Source organism: Trichomycterus rosablanca, chromosome 5 (assembly GCF_030014385.1).
Source record: "Trichomycterus rosablanca isolate fTriRos1 chromosome 5, fTriRos1.hap1, whole genome shotgun sequence".
NCBI classification, from domain to species: Eukaryota; Metazoa; Chordata; class Actinopteri; order Siluriformes; family Trichomycteridae; genus Trichomycterus; species Trichomycterus rosablanca.
This window is the reverse complement of record NC_085992.1, coordinates 33,198,973-33,224,757: the sequence shown is the minus strand read 5'-3', so window position 1 is coordinate 33,224,757 and position 25,785 is coordinate 33,198,973. Positions and strand designations below refer to the sequence as shown.

Below are 25,785 nucleotides of genomic sequence, written 5' to 3'. Positions count from 1 at the left end.
TAATATAGTGATGAAGCATAGATGGCCCTGCTGCCTTCCACTGGTCCCTCCATCTTGCCGTCACCCAGGAAGCCTTGGAGATGTAAGCTGGTGTTATGCGGAGCAGTTCCTGGGCATGTGTGGCAAAGGGGTGTCGGGACTTGAGGCGCATGCGCTGTGGTGTCTCTGTGATGATCTTGTGGAGGAGGTGTGATTCGCTCATCTGTGCCTTCCGAGCGAGGGCCAACATGGCCGCTTCTCGTCTGACCTCTGCCGGGGCTATTCCAGCGAGGACAGGCAGTTGATAGGTTGGGGTGGCTCGTAGGCATCCAGAGACAGTCCGCAGGGCAGTGTTGAGGGCCACATCCAGCTTCTTTACATGGGGGCTACGGCACCAGACCGGGGCACAATACTCAGCGGTGGGGAACACCAGTGCCTCAGTGGAGATGCGCAGTGTCTTTGTGCTGGCTCCCCATGTAGTGCCAGCGAGACAGCGTATCAGTGCAGCACGGGCAGTGGTCTTTGCCTTGACACTCTCCAGGTGTTGTTTAAAGGACAGAGCTCTGTCTAGCTTCACACCGAGGTACGTCGGGGAGGGCTGGGACTGTAGCCGGACATTGTCAACCATGATGTTGATCTCGCGGGTTGCTTCCTTGTTGTATAGGTGGAACATTGTTGCTACAGTCTTATCGGCACTGAGCTTGAGGCGCCAGTTCTTCAGGTAAGAGGACAAGATGGCCATGTCCTTGGAGAGGCCCTCCTCTACTGCTTCCCAGGATGGCTTGCTGAGTAAGATGGCCAGATCGTCTGCGTAGCTGTACTTCCGAGATGTTGTTATGGGTAGATCGTGGATATAGATGTTGAACAGCATTGGTGCCAGCACTGAACCCTGTGGGACGCCGTTCCTGAGCTTTTTCACCCTGCTGCTTTGACCGTTGCTGGTATATAGCCGGAAGCTGCGGTTGCTCAGCATCTCCATAATGAAGCTCACCATGTGCTTGTCTGGGATGGTATCCAGAAGCTTCATATGTAGCCCACGCAGCCAGACAGTGTCGTAGGCAGCTGTGAGATCCAGGAAGATGGCCCCAGCTTTCTCACCTGCCTGGAAACTGTTCTCTATGTCGTGGCACAGGAGGGTCACCTGGTCTGTTGTAGATCTGCCACTTCGAAAGCCAGCTTGTTCGTCGGGCAGCTGTGGGTCAATCACTTGGGTTAGGCGTGCCAGGATGAGACGTTCGAGGAGCTTGTATGGTACACACAGCAGTGAGATGGGCCGGTATCCTTTGGGGTCATCGCTTGGCTTGTTCGGCTTTGGCAGGGCTATCACCTTCGCACGACGCCAGATTTTAGGCAGCTTTAAATACTGAAGGCATACAGAGAAGAAGGAACGGAGCCAGTCAGTTACCTTCTTGCCTTGGTGTTTTATGTATTCGGGGTGGATGCCGTCTATGCCTGGTGCCTTGCCAGTCTTCAGGCATTGAATTGCCAGTTCAAGTTCTTGCGTCGTGAAGTTAGTAGATAGGTCGGAATCACACCCTGGGGCCCTAAGCAGCTCATGGACTCTTGCTGATATCTGTCGAGCGGAGTCCTTGTCTGCATTGGGGAAGCGGCCATTACTCAGCAGGAGTGACGCGATGGAGTTTGCAGTGATGGGACATTGTGCCGAAGTTGTTGACCTACCGGTCAGCTTGTTCAGGGTCTGCCACCCCCGTCGGCTGGAGTGTGTGAAGTTAATTGACTCCACAGTCTCAGTCCAGCGTTGCCTACGCTTCTCGGTTAACCTACAAAATAAATCATCTGCTGCTTTGTCCCTGTCTTCCCTGGTCTGCGATTCTGTATGGGCATGCAGTAGGTTTTCACATTCTTTGTCCCAGCAGGGAACATAGGCCTTACGCACACCACGGGGGATGTTATTCTTGGCAGCGGCCAGCAGCATCTTGCAGTACGAGTCGTAGGCATCGTTTAGGTTGTAAGGGCACGGGGGTAGTAGACTGGCAACTGCCTTGCTGACTTGTTTGGTGAAGCCTGCCCAGTTTGCTTTCCGAAAGTTCCACCTCTTGACATCCTTCCCTTGCACAGGCTGGACCAGAGATGGAATAGCGATAAGCGACGGTCGATGGTGTGATCGTGGAAACATGTCCAGGGTGCGTCTTACCGGGAGTGGCTGGTTACTATGCCATTTTGCAAATGCCAGGTCTGGATTGGTGGTACTGTTCCATCGGGCAGAGTAGAATGTACATGGCTCCTTTGGGTCATATAACAGTGTTGCATCTACAGTCGATGCCCAATTTACCAGAGCGTCACCATCGTTGTTGGAGCTGCTGTATCCCCAGTCTGTGTGGTGACTATTAAAGTCACCAGCATACACAGCAGGGGCTGGGACATCTGGCAGAGACGATGGGACCAGTCTGCTGGATGGTGGTTTGTAGATGTTGACGATGGTGATGTCATGCACTTTCGTTGTTAACCATTCTATCTCTGCACCCTCCAGAGATTGTCCAGCAGCTGACCAGGCAATATCTTTGCGGACAAATGTGGCAATGCCGTGATGTTTACTGGCGATGTGACCGGCCAAGGTGTACCCAGAAACCCTCAGGATGTTCTTGTTTTCCATATGGGTCTCCTGTAGGGTGATCACTGTCACATTACTTTGGATGGCTATTTGCTCAAGGACGTCGATCTTGTTAGTGGTAAGACCTTCAATGTTGAGCTGGAGAAGTGCTAGCACTGGGGCTGTGGTCAGTGGACGATGTGAAGACATTTGTTTCGCTTGAAGGGCATGCAACCTTGCAACTACTCTTCAGCTACTTGCGGGGGAGGCCACGTGGAGGCTGTCTTCTTCTCCCCCAATTCGAACACTGACCACAATCCATGCTTTATTGACAACACTGGGGATCTGACCTCAGTAATACTATTGTGATTAAAAGATGAACCCCTACAGGCACATTCAAAAATCTAGTCAAAAGCATTCTTGGAATAGATAAGGGTGATATAGGAGCTAAGGAAACAACAAAATTAGATAGTGTTTTTGGTTTTATACTTGATGTCCGAGTATTGGGAGTCCACAAACCTTTGACCATTTACTAAGGGCAGTCGTAAGTTGAGCAATTGTAAGTTGCTTTGGATAAAAGTGTCAGCTAAATACTGCAAATGTAAATGAAGAGAGTGAGGCTGGGAAGGCCAGCTGTTTAGTGATGTTACCCTGCGTTTACACCGGCAGCAACTTTTGTAAGCAGCTGTAGCCTAGTGGTTAAGGTACTGGACCAGTAATTAGAAAATCGCAGGTTCAAGTCCCACCACTGCCAGGTTGCTGCTCTTGAGCCCTTGAGCAAGGCCCTTAACCCTTAACCCACAATTGCTCTGACTGTATTGTGTCACAGTACTATAAGTCGCTTTTAATAAAGGTGTATGCTAAATGCCGAAAATGTAAATGCACTTACCTTGCTATCACAGGTTGCAGTAAGTAAACGGTCAGTGGGTCGCAGAAGTTTACAGGCACAGGCAATGTTAATTGCTGTCTCCTGTTTATCCCCTGTAAGCACCCAAACTTTAATCCCGGCCTTTTGTAAAGCTTCAATAGTCTCTGGAACCTCTTCTTGCAATCGGTCGACTATGCCTGTTGCCCCTAGAAACAAAAACGGTTGTCATGGAGCCAAGAGAGAAAAAAAAGATAGGAGAGGGGAATATCAGTCTATTTCTTATTAACACATATTAAGTGTGAAGGTTTATGAATCATATGGAACATCTTTAATTAATCCCTCTTTATCGGTCTACCGCCTCACCTAATAATGTAAGGTTAGTTTCCAGTGTCTGTGCGGAATCTAGAAGTAGTTCCTCCCTGTTTTCAATACTGGTTTCTGCGAAAGTATGCTTGTCTAGCCAGGCCTTGTACTCTGCCTCTGACAGGACCTGCCAAGCACAAGCAAAATACCCACATTAGTTGCTACAGGCACTCTCACTTCTCTTTTATAGCAACGTGCTTAAATGTTTTAAATGTGTGTAAAAGAGGAAGTGATAAAGTGAAAAACACACCCTTTTTGCAACACAGAGTGTACGCAGGCCCTCTCTGGCATAGTTGTCTAGGTGTTGCTGTGTCCGCTCTATAACCTCTTTGGAACAATCACCATCAGCTGCCATGAAAAACAGTCTCACAGTTAAAAATTTTAATATTACCATCAAGCAGGTTTTCATCCAAGGTACATTATGCAAAAAACTGTTTCAGCACTTTGAAAACTTTAACTGCTTATGTGGGCAATAAAAAAGGCAGTCAACAGACCAACTGCTTGTCTATTCATAAAACATGGGGAACAGCAAAGAATGTAACAGTAATCAACATCTTTTAATGTTAGGTGATTACCAAACCAAATATAATAGAATAAGAGCCATTCCACCGAATGGGTGCCATTTGTGTGTAGTAACTTGATGAAATTTTTTATCTTTGTTCAACACTGAATCTAGTAACACACATACTTAACTACTCAGAATGTGCATTGGTCAATCTCGAGCAACTTAGTTTAATTTTTACATGGTGTCTAAGTGGAAGATGGCTGTATATGAGTACAGGACTAAAAGTAACAGGACTGAGTTTTTAACATAGAATTAGTAAATACATGAAATATAGCAGCATGGAGTTCTAGTCTAGTGATTTATCAAAACATTTTATTTTTGGGCCGGTCAGGTGGTGCAGCAGTAAAACACGCTAGCACACCAGAGCTGGGATCTTGAATACATTGTATCGAATCTCAGCTCTGCTGTCCGGCTGGGCTGCCACATGGACAACTATTGGTAAGCTGGACCAGAGTTCCACATAACGGTGCAATTACGACCTCTGCTGGCTGATTGATGGTGCCTGTGCAAAGTTGGGGAATAACGCTGATCAGGGTGTGGCTCTCCGTGCACAAGGCTTGAGCCCCTTATGAACTCGCCTCGTGCAGATGAAAAAATGCAATCGGTACTGAGCACGTGTCGGAGGGGGCGTGTGTCAGTTGCGAAGCTCCTCAGTCAGCAGTGGAGGGTTGTATCGGTGGAGGTAATCGGTGGATACAACTGGATTAGGGTAGAAAACTGGGGGGAAAATTCGGAGAAATTTTTTTTTTTTAAATAAACAAGTAACAAGTAAGAAAAAATGTAGGTAACAGGAATGTATGTTGAAATTTATCTTCTCAGTCAGAATTACAATATTATCAAACATACAGGGGGAAAAAGGGAGAACTTCTGGTCTTCCAGTGACCTTCAGTAGATACAGATAAGAATTTCCAGATTTTTTAGAAGAATGAACATGTTGGGGTAACAGGACTGAAACATGGATTTTAACCACATTATTAAAAATTTGTTATGAAAAATACATTTTAAAAAACATAGATGGGATTTGGAGTCACTGAACAATACAAGGAAAAAAGGATTTCTGAAAAAAGGGGAAAAAAGGATTTTACTCATTATATTTATTGTACATTGTAGTGTTAGAGAGTGGGGACATGAGAAAATGCTTGACCAAGCTTGTATTTGTACACAGATCTTAGAAATGCTGTAGAAATCACATACCTATCGCAGCCAGTTCCATGATGACATTATCAGCTCCTTTGGTGTAGACCACCACCTGGCCAGTAAGGGGATGGTGCACCACTACAGACATCCTCTTGCGGGTGGAATTGAAGGGCAGCAGGTGAAGCAGAGGTACTGATATAGGCCCAGTACCTGGCAGCGACACTAGCAGCTGCTCTGGGGACCTGCCCAGCAGAGTGCATCCATATGCCTTGGCGGCCTGCACCAGCGCTGCCTCATCCGGACTCTCTGCCTCGTATAGCAACTGCTCCTCCTCTTCTTTGTTATCTTCATGATCTTCATTACCCTCTTCGTTGAGCAGCTCTTTGTGAACCTGCTGCTGTGGAGTAGGTGAAGGGCTGGGAGTTAGAGTAAGGTGGGGTGTATATGACGGTGGGGTGGAAGGGGGCTCGCAGTCGGCTGAGCGTCTGAGAGAAAATATTTTTCGGGTGAGGCTCGGCGGGTTGTCACCATCCTGAACAGGGGACATCGAGAAGCGTGGGCGACTCAGTTTCTGCAGAAGGGCCTTCATCTCTTCCAGAGTGCGCAGAGGATTGCGAGCCACTGGCATTTTTACCTGCAATGCAAAACACAAGCACAAATTGGTTCATTAGCTCTAATTATAGCCTGTAATCAAGTATTTAAATAAAGTTTTGAATGATTTTAGCTTGGTTTTTGTGTAGATTTAAGGTTTTTATTTTTTATTTTTATCTTTTTGTCAATATACAGGAACAACTAGACACTGCATAATGTCTAACCACTAAAAATAACATTTAAGCCAATAAGGGACTGCAAGCAGAAAGTACTTTGGCTGAATTTCAAACACTTAAAGGGGGAATTGCACCTGGATGGCACATCTGTGTAGTACTAGTCTGGGCTATTCTAGTTTGAATTTGAGCGGTGCCATTTGTCAGTCGTAATTGGCTATGTCTTGGGGGTGGGTTTAGGGGCTGGATGGCTGAAGCCCTGAGCTGGATTAGCGCTCTGTCCGGGTATTCCTGTACAAAGTACAAAGATTTCTGATGTTTCCATGGGCCTACAACACACTTCAATGGGAGACCTGGACTCATTTGACCACAGCAGACATTAACAGTGTCTTTTGGTCCATCTGAGATAAGCCCAGGCTTAGAGAACTCAGCAGCTTTTATGCATTTAACGTATGTCAAACTATATTAAGAGCAAAGTTAACAGTTTTCTGAAGTACTCCTAAGCCCACGTGGCTATAATTATTATGGTAGCATTACAGTCCCTTACTATTAAATGTGCATGACCTTCAAGCTCATCTAAGGGACTGACTGAGATTGCTCTAGACACACTGATATTTTTTTTTACAACATAATGTATTGTAGATAGTAATAGACTTACATTATTTGCATTGATTGAGTAAAAAAGAAGGATCCAACAAAGGCTCATTCTTTGCAAGGAAATATGGTTGTGGTTCACATTATGCCAAATTCTGTGAGAGAATTGTCAATCATGATACCCTCACTTTTACCAATTCAACTGCTTATAATCTATAGTTTTTTTTCTCTTGTTTTGACCCTGTGTGTTGCAGGCACCAAATTCTAAATCATGTCGGCCAATGAAAACAGTGCAAATCTTTTCTTTGTACTTTTGTCAGTTTAATGAAGGTTCAAGAGAAGTACCACCACAAATTCTTGCTTTTACTGAATAATACAAAACATCCCAACTTTTCTGACAATGGCCTTTGTATATTTCAGGGGCTGTGTCATGGCACAGCAAATGGTCTTGGTACTACACAGCTCCAAAAACATGTTTGATTCTATACTGTATATAGGTTTTAATTCTTTTATATTTTTGTTGGAAACAGTGAGGGTGGGAGGAGTAGTAATTGGTCATGTCTGAGAGACTGAGAGAGCTTATAGTCCAGATTTAGCACCATCTGATTTCCACCTTTTTAGACGCTCAAAGAAGCTTTAAGGGGAAGAAGATTTTCATGTGATGATGTGAAAGCAGAGGTGCATCAGTGGCTACAAGCTCAATCAAAAATATATTTTGCTGATGGCATTAAAAAGTTGGTTTGATGCTGGGAAAAATGCATAGGAAGGTGACTATAGAAAATGGATGTGATTTGTTTTTGAAATTCTTAATAAATAGAGTTTTAAAAGTGCGGAAACTTTTTGAAGAACCCTCATAATAACCGTTTCGTTCTGGTCCTGTCACAGTGAAAGAAGTGCTACCCAGAAACACTGAGCACCAGGCAAAAATGCACCCTGTAGAGGTGTACACATCCTCTAATCACTCACACCCGGGAGCAATTTAGTGTAGCAAATTATCATTCTGCATGTTTTGAAAGGTAGAGGGAAACCTTAGTACCTGGAGCAAACACACAAGGGCATGAAAGAAAAAGCCAAACTTTTCTCAGTGCCAGGAACTGTTTGGCAATCTCTCTTTTAGCTGGACCGAGATGCAATTAATGTATTACATTATCTCATTTCACAAGTCTTTTGTTAAGTACAATAACACTGTTTGAAGTGGGGTGTGGATAATACAACATGCACAGGCACACAAGTGGGCCTGTGTGACTATGCATGTTGTATTATCCACACCCCTGTGGGCGTACAGGCACACCATGTAATATTTGCATTGCCTGTTCTGCTTGCTCAGATTGCTGCCATCATAGGCGCAGCTTTTACTGAAAGCATCTATTATGCTGTAATAGGCAACAGGTCCCTGTAAGCCTGAACAAATCAAGGGGAGTGAAATTGGATTACAGGTAACACAAGATGAGCTGAACTAGCAGAGAACAATAAAGAAGTTCCACTGTGTAATTGGTACCATGTGACGAGGCTGGCTGGGGGAGGACACTACCACAGTGTTACAGACGGCCAGGGCAAAGAAAAAGTCCAGAATATGCGAAAGTTCAGCAGCATCGTGTCTGAGAGAAGAGTCACGAGGAGAAGAGAGTGCTTGTAGCTTTTCACGCAGCATCACATCTGGAACCACTGCACACACCTGAGGAAGATTTACATACAGAGCATTTACATATGTATCAAAATCTTCCACCACACACACATAAGCTGTTAAAAGTATTACACGATTTTTAAATACTGACAGAGTGCAAAGTAAGTGTTTATATGAATGCATTAAAATTATGATCTCAAGACTAAATAAATGAAATTAATTAAATATAATTAAACACAGGAAAGACGGTACAGGAAACAAACCTTATTATACCTTAATATTTATCTACATTTCATTTTGTTACACATTTTTTTCCCATTTATGTATGCATTTTCTCCCTTTTTCTCCCGATTTAGCGTAGTCAACTAGTCTTCTGCTGCTGGGGATCCTGATGGCGTTCAAGGAGGGTATATCTGCCTGCTCCACGCCCCATACGACACATGCACAGTCCCTCAACCCCTTCTTTTTCGCCCATGCCTCGGCACAGCATATGAACACCCCAACCCATTTAGTTCGGTCTTTTCCCATCCAGCAGACCCGCTGGCCAATTTTGTCTGCTGCAGGCGCTGCCAATTGTGCCTGCTAGATGGTGCCCAGGCGACCGGTATCAGAGCCAAGATTTTATCTGAGATGTTCAGAATCTCAGCGCTGGCGTGCTAGCAAAATATCCTGCTGCGCCACCTGGGCGCCTAATTACACATTTTTTCTGTTTTTGCTGAATTGGAAAAACAAAACCTAAATTATTAAACACAACATTTTTTAACTGTTGCACATGCCACATTTCTTTCCCCAATTATCTCCCAATCTAGTAATTTCCAAAAGTAACCCTTTTTCTTTTAACCCGCTGGCACTTGGACAAGCCCCGATCTAATCAAGGAGAGTCGGATCACCACACGCCCCCTCTAACGACAAACCCCCCCCCCCCCCCCCCCCCCACCATTTTTGGGTTCCCACACAGAGCCGTGTTGTGTCTTGAGAGCCATGCTAAGCTCTATGTGACTCCCCACCACTCACACAAACACCCTCCCTGACCAGTCCTGGAGATCGTATACCACAGCGGCCAGATCGGTGGCTCTGCTGAGATTCAAACTCGTGAGTTTACATTTACATTTCTGGCATTCAGCAGATGCTTTTATCCAAAGTGACTAACAGTACCGTGACAGTATATTACCTAAGCAATTGAGGGTTAAGGGCCTTGCTCAAGGGCCCAACAGGTGCAAACTGGCAGTGGTGGGGCTTGAACCAGCAACCTTATGATTACTAGATCATAGGTTGTGCCCCCACGCATTTAATGTTTTTTTCCCCAATATGATTTTGTTGGCATATTGTGCATTAAAATGTACTCTTGTTTGTTTCCTGTAAAAAATCAAAAATGTATGGAATTCCAGCTGTGTTCAAACCTATGGAAAGAGAAGTGATGCTTATATAGAAGTAACTGCTTTACTTACCATGGCACTGCTGAAAGCACCAGATAGGTGTCTCTGAAGTGTGCTGTGTGGCGAGTATGTGTCAGAAGCAGCAGCAGCAGCAGCAGCAGCAGCAGGAGTATTAATGGAAAGAGAGCTACGATTGCAGCTCAGAGACCTCTTGCTGGAGCGAGAATTCAAAGTGAGTGTATGATCGAGCCGCCCAGAGTCCCGCTCCTCAAACTGCTCCATAGCAAGTGCTAAGAAAAGAAAACACACACACACCCAACTGAATGAGTGATCGTGCACATGCTTCTCGTGATTTCTGGTACATTTAATGAATTAATCTTTAGAATTACTGGCACACTTGGTGCAACTTGGGATCATTGTCTTGCTGGAAAGTCCAGTTATCACCAAGGTTCAATTTAACCACAGAAATCATAACATTTCTATTTTTTGAATCACACGGTCAAGACTGCCCGTTCCTGCAGCAGAACAACATCCCCACATCACGGATCCACCTCCATGTTTGAGGACAGTATTCTGCTGTTTCCTTCTTGATTCATCACTCTATAGCAGAAGTTTTCAACCTTTTTGGACATGTGCCCCAAAACAAGCTGGGATATGCGATGAATGAATTTTGTTGTACTGTACAGCTGCAAATGTATATAAGACAAATAAAAGCATTCTGTTTTATTCTTTACTGTCTTTGTTCATTTGCACTTACAACTGATAAATACTTCATTTAAAGAATTATAAGGTCTGCTTGAATATTTTCAATTCCAAATGTATATGTACAGTCGATTAACTGTTGGACCAAACACAATTAAATGTTACCTGACTCTTATCATAATTTATAAAGCAGGGGTATTATAAGTTGTTAGGACTTTGGGATATCGAATGAAAGGTTGAGGGTTTGCATGCTTTATCAAGCCCCACAATACCCTACGCTCTGACCGCAGCCATCATTCTTAGTAACCATTTGCTTTATTGAGATTTTCTTATGTCAAACCAAAGCATACAGTACATTTCAAAAGATAACAAACAAATTGACAATATGCTCATTCAACAACAGAGACTGTAGAAAAGTAAAACAACCCTGCATACATATACACACACACACACACACATACAGACACATATACAAGGGTTGGACAAAATAACTGAAACACCTGGTTTTAGACCACAATAATTTATTAGTATGGTGTAGGGCCTCCTTTTGCGGCCAATACAGCGTCAATTCGTCTAGGAAATGACATATACAAGTCCTGCACAGTGGTCAGAGGGATTTTAAGCCATTCTTCTTGCAGGATAGTGGCCAGGTCACTACGTGATGCTGGTGGAGGAAAACGTTTCCTGACTCGCTTCTCCAAAACACCCCAAAGTGGCTCAATAATATTTAGATCTGGTGACTGTACAGGCCATGGGAGATGTTCAACTTCACTTTCATGTTCATCAAACCAATCTTTCACCAGTCTTGCTGTGTGTATTGGTGCATTGTCATCCTGATACACGGCACCGCCATTGGATGCACATGGTCCTCCAGAATGGTTCGGTAGTCCTTGGCAGTGACGCGCCCATTGGTGCCAAGGGAATGCCAAGTATTGGGCCAAGGGAATGCCATGATATGGCAGCCCAAACCATCACTGATCCACCCCCATGCTTCACTCTGGGCATGCAACAGTCTGGGTGGTACGCTTCTTTGGGGCTTCTCCACACCGTAACTCTCCCGGATGTGGGGAAAACAGTAAAGGTGGACTCATCAGAGAACAATACATGTTTCACATTGTCCACAGCCCAAGATTTGCGCTCCTTGCACCATTGAAACCGACGTTTGGCATTGGCACGAGTGACCAAAGGTTTGGCTATAGCAGCCCGGCCGTGTATATTGACCCTGTGGAGCTCCCGACGGACAGTTCTGGTGGAAACAGGAGAGTTGAGGTGCACATTTAATTCTGCCGTGATTTGGGCAGCCGTGGTTTTATGTTGGATACAATCCGGGTTAGCACCCGAACATCCCTTTCAGACAGCTTCCTCTTGCATCCACAGTTAATCCTGTTGGATGTGGTTTGTCCTTCTTGGTGGTATGCTGACATTACCCTGGATACCGTGGCTCTTCATACATCACAAAGACTTGCTGTCTTGGTCACAGATGCGCCAGCAAGACGTGCACCAACAATTTGTCCTCTTTTGAACTCTGGTATGTCACCCATAATGTTGTGTGCATTGCAATATTTTGAGCAAAACTGTGCTCTTACCCTGCTAATTGAACCTTCACACTCTGCTCTTACTGGTGCAATGTGCAATTAATGAAGATTGGCCACCAGACTGGTCCAATTTAGCCATGAAACCTACCACACTAAAATGACAGGTGTTTCAGTTATTTTGTCCAACCCCTGTATATATACATACACACACATGTATACATATATATATATATATATACATACACACATACTTAATAAAATAATAATAATAAGTAATTAAAGAATTAAAAGAAATAGATAAATAAACATAAAAAATCACCCTCTTCTACTCAGGGGTGATGCAGTAATCCGCAATGGTATTAAGGACAGGCGACCATGTTTTATGAAAGGTTTGTAGTGAACCCAATCTGTAAGCACGCAGCTTCTCCAGTTTGATGTTACTCAAAAGCTCCTGGAGCCACCAGTTGTGTGTTGGCGGAGAGGGGAGCTTCCATCTCAGAAGAATAGCACGTCTGGCCAGTAGGGTGCTAAAAGCTATTACCCGTTGCTTCATTGCTGGGAACTGATGCTCTAAAGAGACCCCAAACAGTGCCACAGTAGGACACAGGTCTAAAGTAATCTCTAGGGCCTGGCAAAGCTTTTTAAAAATTTCTGACCAAAAGGACGATAATTTGGAGCAGGACCAAAACATGTGCGAATGGTCGGCTGGTGAGTGGCCACATCTGGGACATGCATCAGACCTACCCGGGAACATTCTTGCCAGCCTGGCATTAGTGAAATGCAACCTGTGTACCACTTTAAATTGTAATAGGCAGTGTCTAGCACATATGGACGATGAGTGTACCCTTTTTAAAATAAGCTCCCACTGACCCTTGGTGATAGATATACCTAGATCCTGTTCCCAAGAATTTATTGAAGGGTTAGTAGGGCCACTATTTAAATTGCCAATTGTATGCCAAATGTTTGAAATTAGCTTCGCCTGAGTTGGGTCCAAAGCAAGCAAGTGATCGATTTTAGATTCGGGTGGGCGATTGGGAAAGTGGGGAAAAAGATGCTGTACAAAATGTCTAATTTGAAAAAAACGGAATAAATGGCTTTTAGGTAGGTCAAACTTCGTCATCAGATCTGGGAATGACATAAAAACTCCTTCTGAGTACAGGTCGCCAATGGTTGCAATGCCCTTCCCAGACCACGTCCGAAAGGCATGATCTGTGCAGGATGGCAAAAACTGGCGATTACCCACAATAGGGGAACAAACTGCACCCCCGCGGAAATCAAAATGGTTCCTGAATTGGAGCCAGATTTTGATAGAGTCCCGAACCACTGGGTTAGTGGGGAAAGAGTTGGCCGGCATGGGAAGCTGGGAACAAAATATAGCGTGAAGGGAATGTCTTGATGAAGACAGTTCAAGCTGTATCCACGGCGGGGTATCACTGGATGGATAACCCTTGGTCCAGTAAAAAAGCTTTTGAATATTACAAGCCCAGTAGTAATGGCGAAAGTTTGGTAGGGCCAATCCACCATCTGACTTTTGAAGTTGAAGGGATGCTTTTTTCAGGCGTGGAGGTTTATTACTCCAAATAAAAGAAGTGAGTATGCTGTCCAATTTATTAAAAAATGCTTTATTTAACTGGATCGGGATGTGCTGGAACATGTAAAAAAATTTAGGTAGTAGTTTCATTTTAATCAAATTAATGCGTCCAATAAGAGACAGGGGGAGGGCGGCCCATCTGTCTAAATAGGATACAACTGTATCAAACAAGGGAGCAAAATTTTCTTCAAATAGAGCTGTAAATGCATTGGTAAAAATGATGCCCAAGTATTTGAACTTTGTATCTGCTAATTTAAAAGGAAAGGAGGTTGGAGGTAGAGACAATGCTGCCGTGTTAACGGGAAAAAGTTCACTTTTTTGGAAATTTAGTTTGTAACCCGACAGGTTGCCAAACTGTTGTAAAATGTCTAATATTGGCGGGAGGGAAGAAGTGGGGTTGGAAATATATAAGAGGAGGTCATCAGCATATAGGGAGAGTTTATGCATGGAATTGAATCGTGTGATCCCCTCAAAACCTTGGTGTTGGCGTAGCCAAATAGCCAGGGGTTCAATGGCCAGATTGAACAATAATGGGGAAAGAGGGCAGCCCTGACGTGTGCCACGTTGGAGAGGGAAGGGAGGTGAAAAAATACCGTTAGTGTGGATAGAGGCGGTCGGAGCAGAATATAGAAGACGGACCCAGGATATAAATCTAGAACCACAGCCAAATTTATTCAAGACGTAAAACAGATAGTCCCACTCCACTCTGTCGAAAGCCTTCTCAGCATCCAGAGACACCACAACCTCAGGGGATTCGGATGAGTGGGAGTAAAGAATATTGAGAAGCCTTCTGGTATTAAAAAAGGAGTGTCTCCCTTGCATGAACCCAGTTTGGTCTAGGTCAATCAAGTCTGGAAGCGCTAGTTGAAGACGACTAGCAAGGACCTTGGCCAAAATCTTAAGATCCACATTAAGAAGTGATATCGGTCTGTAGCTACCACAAAGTGTAGGGTCTTTATCCTTTTTAAGCAAAAGAGAAATAGTAGCATTCGACATTGAAGTGGGTATGGAGCCTGTAAGGAGGGATTCATTGTAAAGCCTAACCAAGATTGGAGCGAGAAGGGAAGTAAATTCTTTGTAAAATTCTGTTGTAAATCCGTCCGGCCCCGGCGATTTACCACACTGTAGTGACCTAATAGCCTCCAGAACCTCTGAAATGACAATAGGGGAGCCCATCTCATCCGAGCGTGCAGGTGTAATCTGAGGAAATGACAGGGCATCAAGAGTGGAAAAGGTCTCCTGCACAGAGGAGTCAGACTCTGAGGTATAAAGATTAGTGTAATATTCTAAGAAAGTCTGATTAATCAGAGTAGTATCAGAAACCATGTTGCCAGACGAGGACTTAATCACTGGGATCAGTCTGGAAGCACCAACAGACCTGGCCTGGTATGCTAGGAGCTTTCCTGCTTTGTCACCATGTTCAAAGAAGTGTAGCTTGGATTGTCTGAGTTTAATTTCCACTTTCTGTGTTGTTAGAAGATCGTATTCTGAGTGAAGCTGGAGGCGTTTTTTGTAAAGTGCGGGAGAGGCACCCACAGCATAAGCAGAGTCTACCCTGTGCAGTTCCTCCAAGATTTCCGACAGCCGTCTTTTGTCTGACTTTCTGGAGTATGAGATGAACGAGATGATCTGACCCCGGATGTGGGCTTTAAAGGCCTCCCACAGCGAATGAATACCAATCTCAGGGGTGTCATTAAAAGAAAAATAGAGCTCAATCTGAGAAATTATAAACTTTCTAAAGTCGTTATCAGACAGCATATATGAGCTAAATTTCCATTGTCTCTGTGAGGGCTTGTTAATAGGAAAGCAAATGTCAATTGATGTTGGTGCATGGTCGGAGGTGATTATGGGATGATAAGAAGGTGAGGTAACCTGCGAGATCAATTTATTATCTAAAAGGAAAAAATCAATCCTAGAGTAAGAATGATGGACGCCCGAAAAGAATGAGAAAACTTTATCAAAGGGATGACTGGCTCTCCATGGGTCTGTCAGGCCTATCTCCATGGGTCTGTCAGGCCTAGCAGCCATCATTCTTATGTACAGCCACAAGCAACCAAGAATCTGGTTTTAAACTTCAAAATAAAGCTAATGGCATTTTTACTGTAAGTCACAACAAACTAACTGGTGATGTGTACACATCACTGACGAGTTCAGTTGACTTCAATAAACAGAAATGTTGTGGCTACAGTGATAGAAACCGTTTAGGCTTTAGCAGTAAAACACTTGGTCTTTTCTCCATGCTGCAGTCCTTGTGCAATACTTTAAAATGTAAATACTTTTTACTTGTTCTTTTTCTACTTTCTTAGTTTATTCTTATTTTATTCATGTCGCACACACCGAGGCCTGGGTAACTGTATTTCGTTCTATTAAGTACGTGGCTGAATGACAATAAAGCTGAGTCTGAATATTACTAACAATTATTTGCAATAAATAATGTGCAATTTTATGTCAGCTATTAGATGTTAGTGTTTGTTTATGAATGAACACTAATTCAAAAAACCAGTAAGATAAAGTTGTAAAGGCAGACACAAAAACAGCCACAGGCAGGTAAAATGAAATGAAAGGTAACACGCACCATGGTCAGCATGAGAGTACTCCGTGCCAGCAATAGTGCAGCGCCGGAACAGCATGCGGTTTTCAGTCAGGGTTCCTGTCTTATCGGAGAACAGGTACTGGATCTGTCCCAGATCCTCTGTAATATTCAGTGCCCTGCACTGCACGCCAGTATCCAGCCTGGCATCATAGAGATCCAGATCATTCTGAATAAAATAGATTTGGCCCAACTTTACTATTTCTACAGACACATAGAGAGAGATGGGAATGAGCACCTGTAATGTACAGACAAAAGAGAAGAAGTGTTAGAGCTTTTATCAGAAAGCAACTGACAGATTAAATAGCTATATACTGTCGAGTCACATTATTATGACCACCAGCTAATATCCAGAGTAACCGGTGTGTGCAGCATGAACAGCAGCTAGACAGGCTTGGAGTGACTCAATAAGGTTCTGGTTCAGGTATCTGGAGCCATGCTGACTGCAGTGCATCCCACAGCTACTGGAAGGTGTGTGGGGGAGGATCCGTAGAGGTGGCGACAATCAAGGTGGTCCCACAGAACACCATGAAAACATTCCCTAGACCATAACGCTACCACCCCTAGCTTGTGTTCTTCCAGCTATGGTTGCAGGGTGTTTGATGTTTCTTGCCTTATACGCCAACGTCTATCCGTTTGATAAGGCGGAAAACATGACTCGTTAGAAAAGGCAACCCTTCGCTAATAATCAGAGGTTCAATTCCAATACAGCAGTGAAAATTGAAGCCTTTTTTGCTGAAGCAACTTCAGTAGCAGAGGTGCTTGACCATCTGTCTGCTTCGGAGCCCCATACACAGTAGGGTTCGCTGAACTGTTGTTTTAGACAGACATCTGGTAGCCCCCTGGTTCATTTTGGCGGTGAGCTGCTCCACCGTAGCGTGTCGGTCCGCCCTCGAGCACCCTCGTAGACGACGTTCACCTCTCACATCAATGGCACGTGGTGCTCTGCAGTTTCCATTTTTCTTATTTGCGGTGGTGCCATTTGTCACAGGTATCTGGAGCCATGCTGACTGCAGTGCATCCCACAGCTACTGGAGGGTGCTTGAGGGAGGATCCATAGAGCGAACATGATGATGAAGGTGGTCCCAGAGAATGCTACAAAAACATTCCCCAGACCATAACACTGCCACCACCAGCTTGAGTTCTTCCAGCTTTGGTTGCAGGGTGTTTGTTCTCTGATATTTCTCGCCTGACACACCAACAAAGCAGAAAACATGACTTATCAGAAGGCAACCCTTTGCCAATCATCGGAGGTCCAATTCCAATACTGCAGTGAAAATGTAAGCCTTTTCTGCTAACGCAACTTTGTTAGCAGAGGTGCAGTGACCATCCGTCTTCGCCGCACTGTTGTTTAGACACACGTCTGGTAGCCCCCTGGTTCATTTTGCCGGTGAGCTGCTCCACTGTAGCGTGTTTGTCCACCCTTGTGTACCTTCGGAGACGACGTTCACCTCTTACATCAATGGCACGTGGTTCTCTGCAGTTTCCACGTTGCTTATTTGCAATAGTGCCATTTGTCCACTCAGGATACACTTTCACCACAGCAGCACGCGAACAGTTCACAGACTGCTCAGTTTAAGAAATACTGCCACCCTTGGCCCAAAAGCCAATAATCATCCCGTTTTGCAACTCTGATAAATTGCCCCTTTTACCCATGACAGCAACAAGGGATATATGTGCAGACTGCCTATCGCACAACTTTATACCTACCAAGCCAGCTCACGAAACGTGAATTCCTTCATGAGCTGTGTGCTGTAGCTGTCGAAAGTAGGGAGTGGTCATAATGATGTGACATAATAATGTATCTAAAAGCACTAAAAGTCCAGGTGACAAACTCACCTGCAGAACTATGATCATAGTCCAGAACATGAAGAAGCCAGCCAGAGCTGGATGGGTATCATCCGGGATAATGAAGACAGGATTATTCATACTGCCTAGCCACACACCATGGCCTAATCCAAAGAAGAAGAAAAAAAAACATAACTGCAGTGAAAGAAACTGTACAAAATACGCACTTAAAGACATTATTATTCATGCAACATCAACAACTTTTGTTTAAAGTAACTTTTATGCCTTATAGAAAAAAGCCTGCCGAGTTATTATCAGATTACTGAAGTGCATGCTAACCTACTCTTATCAAATTACAGACAAGTGTTTATCTTTCTAGTTGTCAGATTATTCTGTTCATTCTGTAGGGTGCAATCAGGAAAAAGTTTGTAGACCAGTTAGCATTCTGTTTTTAAAGTTTCTTCATAAATTAAAAAGTTATTTAAATTCCAATGCTAGACAAACACATTCTAACTGAGAACACATTGATTAATCGTTCGTGGAAAAACTATGTGACTCTTGTATTTATTAACTGATCTAACCTTCCTAAGCAACATTGATTCATATTCTTATAAAGTAGTGGTACCAACAATTACTAACTTGTACGTAGTTACAAAATTCAACCAAGTAGAGTCCCACTAACAAACACCTTTTTATTACATTAACCTACATTTCATTTTTCGTTAACTGCTTTATCCTGGTCAGGGTTCCACTGGGAAACACTGGCTGAAAGGCAGGAATACCCTGGACAGGGCTTCAGCCAATCTTCCCCCTTCAGACATAGCCAATCGTGTTTGTGTGTACACCTGGCTGGCCGATAGCAACACAGATTCAAACCCAAATCTCAGTCGGGTGGTGGGCTAGCAGTTGTAGTCTAGTGGTTAAGGTACTGAACTAGTAATCAACAGGTCACTGGTTCAAACCCCACTACTGCCCGGTTGCCACTGTTTGGCTCTTGAGCAATGCCCTTACCCCTTAATTGCTGAGACAATATAATGCGACAGTACGGTAAGTAGTTTTGGATAAAAGCATCTGCTAAATGCTGAAAATGTAAATGTAGCAGTTTATTGGTGTAATTAGGCATCACCGTGGCACAGCTGGTGGGATGGTTGCTGCACAGCACCAAGGTCCTGGGAACCAGAGTTCATACTTCACATTCATTTTTCTACTCTTTATAAAGCACTTAGAGCATAGTGAAGCATTTTGGTTTGGCTCAAGAAATCTAAATTAGTGGAAGCTCCTCCAGATGGACGGATAATGATTTAAAAATGATGAATAACAGATAGCTCTGGTCTTTACATGTTTAAGTAGCCATTGTTTATATTTTTCCTACAACTTATCTGGGGTTTGGGAAAGTGTGTCTGAGGGTCTCTGGGTCATGCTTCAACTTCAGAAGTAACAAGACTAACGTTATATTAGTCATTTCAGTTCGAAAATACAGTTGCCACTTCTCTCTTAGTGACAACTGTATGTTCAGCCCTATAATTAGCCTCTGTGACAAAACAATATAAAATACACACAAAACGTCTATTGTAAAGTAAATATATTGCAAAAAATACTGCATTATTACATTACCTAACTTACTGATCTTGTAATGTAGAGAAGTGATATTTAATATCCTCACGCTTCATAAATCATAAGGAACAATGAACTTGACCTCAGTCTGAGGTTTTGGGTGCTGGTGAGATACTTACCTATAGCAGAAGTAAAGCACATGAGCAGCAGTAAGACTACACTCCACAGGACGTCCACGTTTAGCCGGCACTCCAGTTTACTGCGCTTGTAGCGAGGACCACTGTTATTCTGCATTGCTTTTGTCTCATGACCTGCACAAACACACTTGCTTATTCGACCACTCTCATCCTTTTAGGCTTTCTCTGCCGTTTGTCTAATGCAGGATACAGAAACTCTTTTTTAAGTGACCCACATTTTGTCCATGACTTTTAACACGACCCAGACATCACAAGCAATGCATCTTTCTTATTCTCTCTGTGGTTTACAAGTGTGTAATAATAAAGCTGTGGTATCATAAAGCCTCCACGAGGCTTTTTCTCTGCGACCCATTATTTTTGGCTTGCGGCCCACCTAAGGGTCACAACCCAGGATTTGAAAAACCCTGGTGTAATGTGCCGTTGCGGAATTATGAACTGGGTGTATATGATTTGCACGCATACCTGCATAGACTACAATGCCAAAGACAGTCTCTGTGTTCCTCACTATACAGCTCCTCAACAGTAAGTTTTCACTATGTAATCCAACCCGTACTTTATTGGGGTGCTCCCTAAAAAACAATCAGGGCAGAGAGAGATATCAATTATACAATTATATAGTTATAAATTATACAATTTACCAAAGCTAAAAACCTAAACACTCATAAAGAACATTACAGGGTGCTAATTATTCATCACAGCACATCATTTCATTGAAAACTCAGACCTACTGAGTCTAAAAAAGGGAGTGTAATGTTTAAGCTAGCATCATGCTTTAATCTTTATAACATAAAATTAATTTCATTTTATTTATTTATTCATTTATTTACTTATTAACGACTTTAGCTATTTGTTAACAATACCCCAAATTATTATGTGATACTGACTAATAATAAACATGTGTCTTCTTTTTTTATTCATTTTGTCTCATTTTGTCTTCCGTTGCTGAGGGATACCCAACTGCATCCGAGGAGAGCACGTCGCTGCTCATGCCTCTTTTCGCCCCTGCATTCTGCACAGGTGTCTCTTCCGCCAATCAGGGGCCTTACACAGCGTATGAAGATCCCACCCACACATAGTCCAGTCGTGCTGCCCTAGCAGATACGGTGGCCAATTAGTATTTGCTGCAGGCACTGCCAATTATGCCCGCCAGATGGTTCCCAGCTGACCAGTGGCAACACCGAGTTTCAAACCGAGGAGATCAGAATCTCGGCACTGGTGTGCTAGCTGGTGTGGCTGCGCCACCTGGGCGGCCATAATAAACACATTTCTGATAAAAATACAAATTTAGAATTTGATGAAAAAATTCTGAGGCAGCACAGTGGTCCGAGTAGCGCTGTCACCCAACAGCGAGAAGGTCCCAGGATTAATTACCAGGTGGAGCGATCCGGGTCCCTTCTGTTTGGAGTCTGCATGTTCTTCCCGTGTCTGTGTGGGTTTACAACTGAGTGTTCTGGTTTCCTCACACGGTCCAAAGACATACAGTCAAGTTACTTACAGCTACAGAAATTGCCCTAGATGTGAATGCGTGTTTTCCCTGTGATGAACTGGCGACATACCTGGGGTGTTTTCTGCCCTTCGCGCCCAGTGAATAGTACCCACTGTCACCCAAAAAGGAAATGTGTTTTGTTTAAAGTGACTTGCAATTGTGACTGAATACAATGCAAGCCTCAACAGTGGCAATCTGGCAGTGGTAGGGCTTCAACCAGTAAACTTTTAATCACTAGACCAGTAAGCACTAAGCTACCACTGCCCTACCTACTGTTGTTATTTAGAAAGAAAGAGAGCTTGTGCACTATAATGGTAAAATCCAAGCTGCTGAACACAACAGTGCTGGAGTTCCGGGGGTTACAATTCTGGACTGGGCTCATAAATACAGAAGACTCATGGCCTTACATGAACCTAGTTATTGGGGGGAAACATATCAGTGCACCATTAGTGCCAGTCCCAAGCCTGGATAACTAGAAGGGTTGCGTCAGGAAGGGCATTCAGCATAAAAACTGTGCTAAATCAAATATGTGGACAATTGATCTGTTGTGAACCCACTGTGACCCTGAATAGGATAAAGCAGTGGTAAAACAGACGATGAATGAAAAAGTTCCAATTGTTTCCACCTATAACTGTGCAAGCTAGCTTACCAGCAGCAAAATAGGTGGCAGTTAGATATTCTTGGGCATTAAATCTTCTAAACAACATTTCATTTCAGAGGTATTTTATAAACCAAAATTTTTTTTTTAAATAATAAGCCATGTAGACTCACATGTAGCCTCTAAATCGTCTCAGATCATTATTAGGATTTTCACACACAATACGACTACTAAAGTTCTCCGGAGTAAATTCTGATCCCTGCAACAGATAAAACACAAACAGATGCCTCATGTACTTACAATACTCATTTTAAGATTTTAATGAAGACACTGAAGCTAAAAACATGTACAAACGCTAAATTAAGGCTCACTTTTCGGGGCAGGTCTCGGACCACCTGTCTCTGTTTGAGGTTGGTTTCACCGTCCAGGTTGGCGGTCTCGATGTGACACACTCCGTTGGGGTCGGATGAGTGTAGCAGCACCATGTCAGCAGGAATGATCTCGTTGCAGCACAAACGCACCACATCACCCACACAGACCTCGGCCCAGCGGTGTTCCACATAGCGACGCTGCTTACTGCAACACAAAAAACACATTAAAGCCAGATTGCTAAGCTACAATAACAGCCACAATATATGTATGTACTCCATCCCACCCATGAGTGTCTTCTAAAATCCCTGCCTTTCTAAAGATGCTAAAACACTATAACCACGGTTGAGTTGTACTGAAATTGTATAATATTACAATTATAGGTTACAAGACAAGTGAGAAGATAAGCCAATCTTAATCTAGCAGTGGTACAGTGGTAACCTAGTGGGTAGAGCTTTGGGCTATCAATTGAAAGATTAAGAGTTCAAATCCCTGCTCGGCCATGAAGCAACTGATGGGTTCTAGAGCAAAGCCCTTAATCCTTTCAGCTTTGTGAGAGGAAAATGTTAATTTACACTAGAAGACTGTCGCGATAGTACGGAGCCCCTTAGCGGTCACTAAGGAAAAAAATATATATGAAGAGCGTAATCCGTACCCTCGGTTTAGTAAACCGTACCCTCGGTTTAGTAATCCGTACCCTCGGTTTAGTAAACCGTACACTCGGTTTAGTAATCCGTACCCTCGGTTTAGTAAACCGTACCCTCGGTTTAGTAAACCGTACACTCGGTTTAGTAATCCGTACCCTCGGTTTAGTAATCCGTACCCTCGGTTTAGTAATCCGTACCCTCGGTTTAGTAAACCGTACACTCGGTTTAGTAATCCGTACCCTCGGTTTAGTAATCCGTACCCTCGGTTTAGTAATCCGTACCCTCGGTTTAGTAAACCGTACGCACGGATTGTCTGCGCTACAAGTTTTATTGTGCGCCCACACCCCGTTTTACGGTAATACAGTTGCGAAGCATTGAAGAGAATAAAGCATCTTTTTACAGCTGGGGTGATGGGATAGCAAACTTATTAAAAAGTCAAATCAAAATCTTATCAAATGCCACCCCACAATCATAAATAACACGAGTACCTAGCTTGTGATTTGAGAGTATTTTACCTTAGGAATTTAGAATAATAGGATTGCAAACTAACGTAAAGTGAAATGTACAGTATAAATGTCTGAGACTCATAAAGTCAGTAAGTAGAAGTATTCTTTAAGAGTCTGATGGGGTGATTTGATAATAATTTGATTTGCATTTTACTTTACGTTGGTTTGCAATCCTATTATTCTAAATTCCTAGGGTAAAATAGTCTCAAAATCACAAGATGAGTACTAGTGTTATTTATTGATTGATTTATTTATTGTTTATTTATTGTTATTGATTTGACTTTTTAATAAGCTTGCTATCCCATCACCCCAGATTACTACAGTAAAGATGTCTGAAATGTATTCCATTAATAAAAGAGTTAATGCTCTTAAAGAAAAAAGTGGAGTGCTCTGATAATAATTTGATTTGCTTATTTTAGACCTTTCAAATTGGTCTGTAACAATTCCACTTGTTTTAATGGAATTTTAAAATTTTACATTTGAATAATTTTACCATGGTATGTCTTTTGTTGCCTCTATATATATATATATATATATATATATATATATATATATATATATATATATATATATATATACAGTATATGTGTGTGTGTGTGAGTGTGTGTGTGTTATTATATCTAATATATAGTATATTAAGCTGCAAAAAGATGCTTTATCCTCTTCAATGCTTCGCAACTATATATATACTGTATATACAGTGTATCACAAAAGTGAGTACACCCCTCACATTTCTGCAGATATTTAAGTATATCTTTTCATGGGACAACACTGACAAAATGACACTTTCACACAATGAAAAGTAGTCTGTGTGCAGCTTATATAACAGTGTACATTTATTCTTCCCTCAAAATAACTCAATATACAGCCATTAATGTCTAAACCACCGGCAACAAAAGTGAGTACACCCCTTAGTGAAAGTTCCTGAAGTGTCAATATTTTGTGTGGCCACCATTATTTTCCAGAACTGCCTTAACTCTCCTGGGCATGGAGTTTACCAGAGCTTCACAGGTTGCCACTGGAATGCTTTTCCACTCCTCCATGACGACATCACGGAGCTGGCGGATATTCGAGACTTTGCGCTCCTCCACCTTCCGCTTGAGGATGCCCCAAAGATGTTCTATTGGGTTTAGGTCTGGAGACATGCTTGGCCAGTCCATCACCTTTACCCTCAGCCTCTTCAATAAAGCAGTGGTCATCTTAGAGGTGTGTTTGGGGTCATTATCATGCTGGAACACTGCCCTGCGACCCAGTTTCCGGAGGGAGGGGATCATGCTCTGCTTCAGTATTTCACAGTACATATTGGAGTTCATGTGTCCCTCAATGAAATGTAACTCCCCAACACCTGCTGCACTCATGCAGCCCCAGACCATGGCATTCCCACCACCATGCTTGACTGTAGGCATGACACACTTTTCTTTGTACTCCTCACCTGATTGCCGCCACACATGCTTGAGACCATCTGAACCAAACAAATTAATCTTGGTCTCATCAGACCATAGGACATGGTTCCGGTAATCCATGTCCTTTGTTGACATGTCTTCAGCAAACTGTTTGCGGGCTTTCTTGTGTAGACACTTCAGAAAAGGCTTCCTTCTGGGGTGACAGCCATGCAGACCAATTTGATGTAGTGTGCGGCGTATGGTCTGAGCACTGACAGGCTGACCCCCCACCTTTTCAATCTCTGCAGCAATGCTGACCGCACTCCTGCGCCTATCTTTCAAAGACAGCAGTTGGATGTGACGCTGAGCACGTGCACTCAGCTTCTTTGGACGACCAACGCGAGGTCTGTTCTGAGTGGACCCTGCTCTTTTAAAACGCTGGATGATCTTGGCCACTGTGCTGCAGCTCAGTTTCAGGGTGTTGGCAATCTTCTTGTAGCCTTGGCCATCTTCATGTAGCGCAACAATTCGTCTTTTAAGATCCTCAGAGAGTTCTTTGCCATGAGGTGCCATGTTGGAACTTTCAGTGACCAGTATGAGAGAGTGTGAGAGCTGTACTACTAAATTGAACACACCTGCTCCCTATGCACACCTGAGACCTAGTAACACTAACAAATCACATGACATTTTGGAGGGAAAATGACAAGCAGTGCTCAATTTGGACATTTAGGGGTGTAGTCTCTTAGGGGTGTACTCACTTTTGTTGCCGGTGGTTTAGACATTAATGGCTGTATATTGAGTTATTTTGAGGGAAGAATAAATTTACACTGTTATATAAGCTGCACACAGACTACTTTTCATTGTGTGAAAGTGTCATTTTGTCAGTGTTGTCCCATGAAAAGATATACTTAAATATCTGCAGAAATGTGAGGGGTGTACTCACTTTTGTGATACACTGTATATATATATATACTGTATATATATATATATATATATATATATATATATATATATATATA

General features: G+C 43.2%; 1 protein-coding gene across 1 annotated transcript in view; it reads right to left on the bottom strand.

Moving 5' to 3' along the window:
* The window catches only part of LOC134315272 (phospholipid-transporting ATPase VD-like), a 52,619-nt gene that overhangs the window by 19,516 nt on the left and 7,318 nt on the right, over window positions 1-25,785 (bottom strand). The window contains exons 2-13 of the mRNA XM_062996358.1: window positions 22,234-22,438; window positions 22,036-22,121; window positions 20,241-20,347; window positions 19,761-19,892; window positions 18,079-18,191; window positions 16,225-16,477; window positions 9,894-10,111; window positions 8,320-8,496; window positions 5,521-6,097; window positions 4,012-4,109; window positions 3,762-3,888; window positions 3,420-3,604 (exon numbers count right to left, since the gene is read on the bottom strand). Coding sequence (XP_062852428.1) covers window positions 3,420-3,604; window positions 3,762-3,888; window positions 4,012-4,109; window positions 5,521-6,097; window positions 8,320-8,496; window positions 9,894-10,111; window positions 16,225-16,477; window positions 18,079-18,191; window positions 19,761-19,892; window positions 20,241-20,347; window positions 22,036-22,121; window positions 22,234-22,438 — 2,278 coding nt within the window. The remainder of the gene's footprint in view (window positions 1-3,419; window positions 3,605-3,761; window positions 3,889-4,011; window positions 4,110-5,520; window positions 6,098-8,319; window positions 8,497-9,893; window positions 10,112-16,224; window positions 16,478-18,078; window positions 18,192-19,760; window positions 19,893-20,240; window positions 20,348-22,035; window positions 22,122-22,233; window positions 22,439-25,785) is intronic.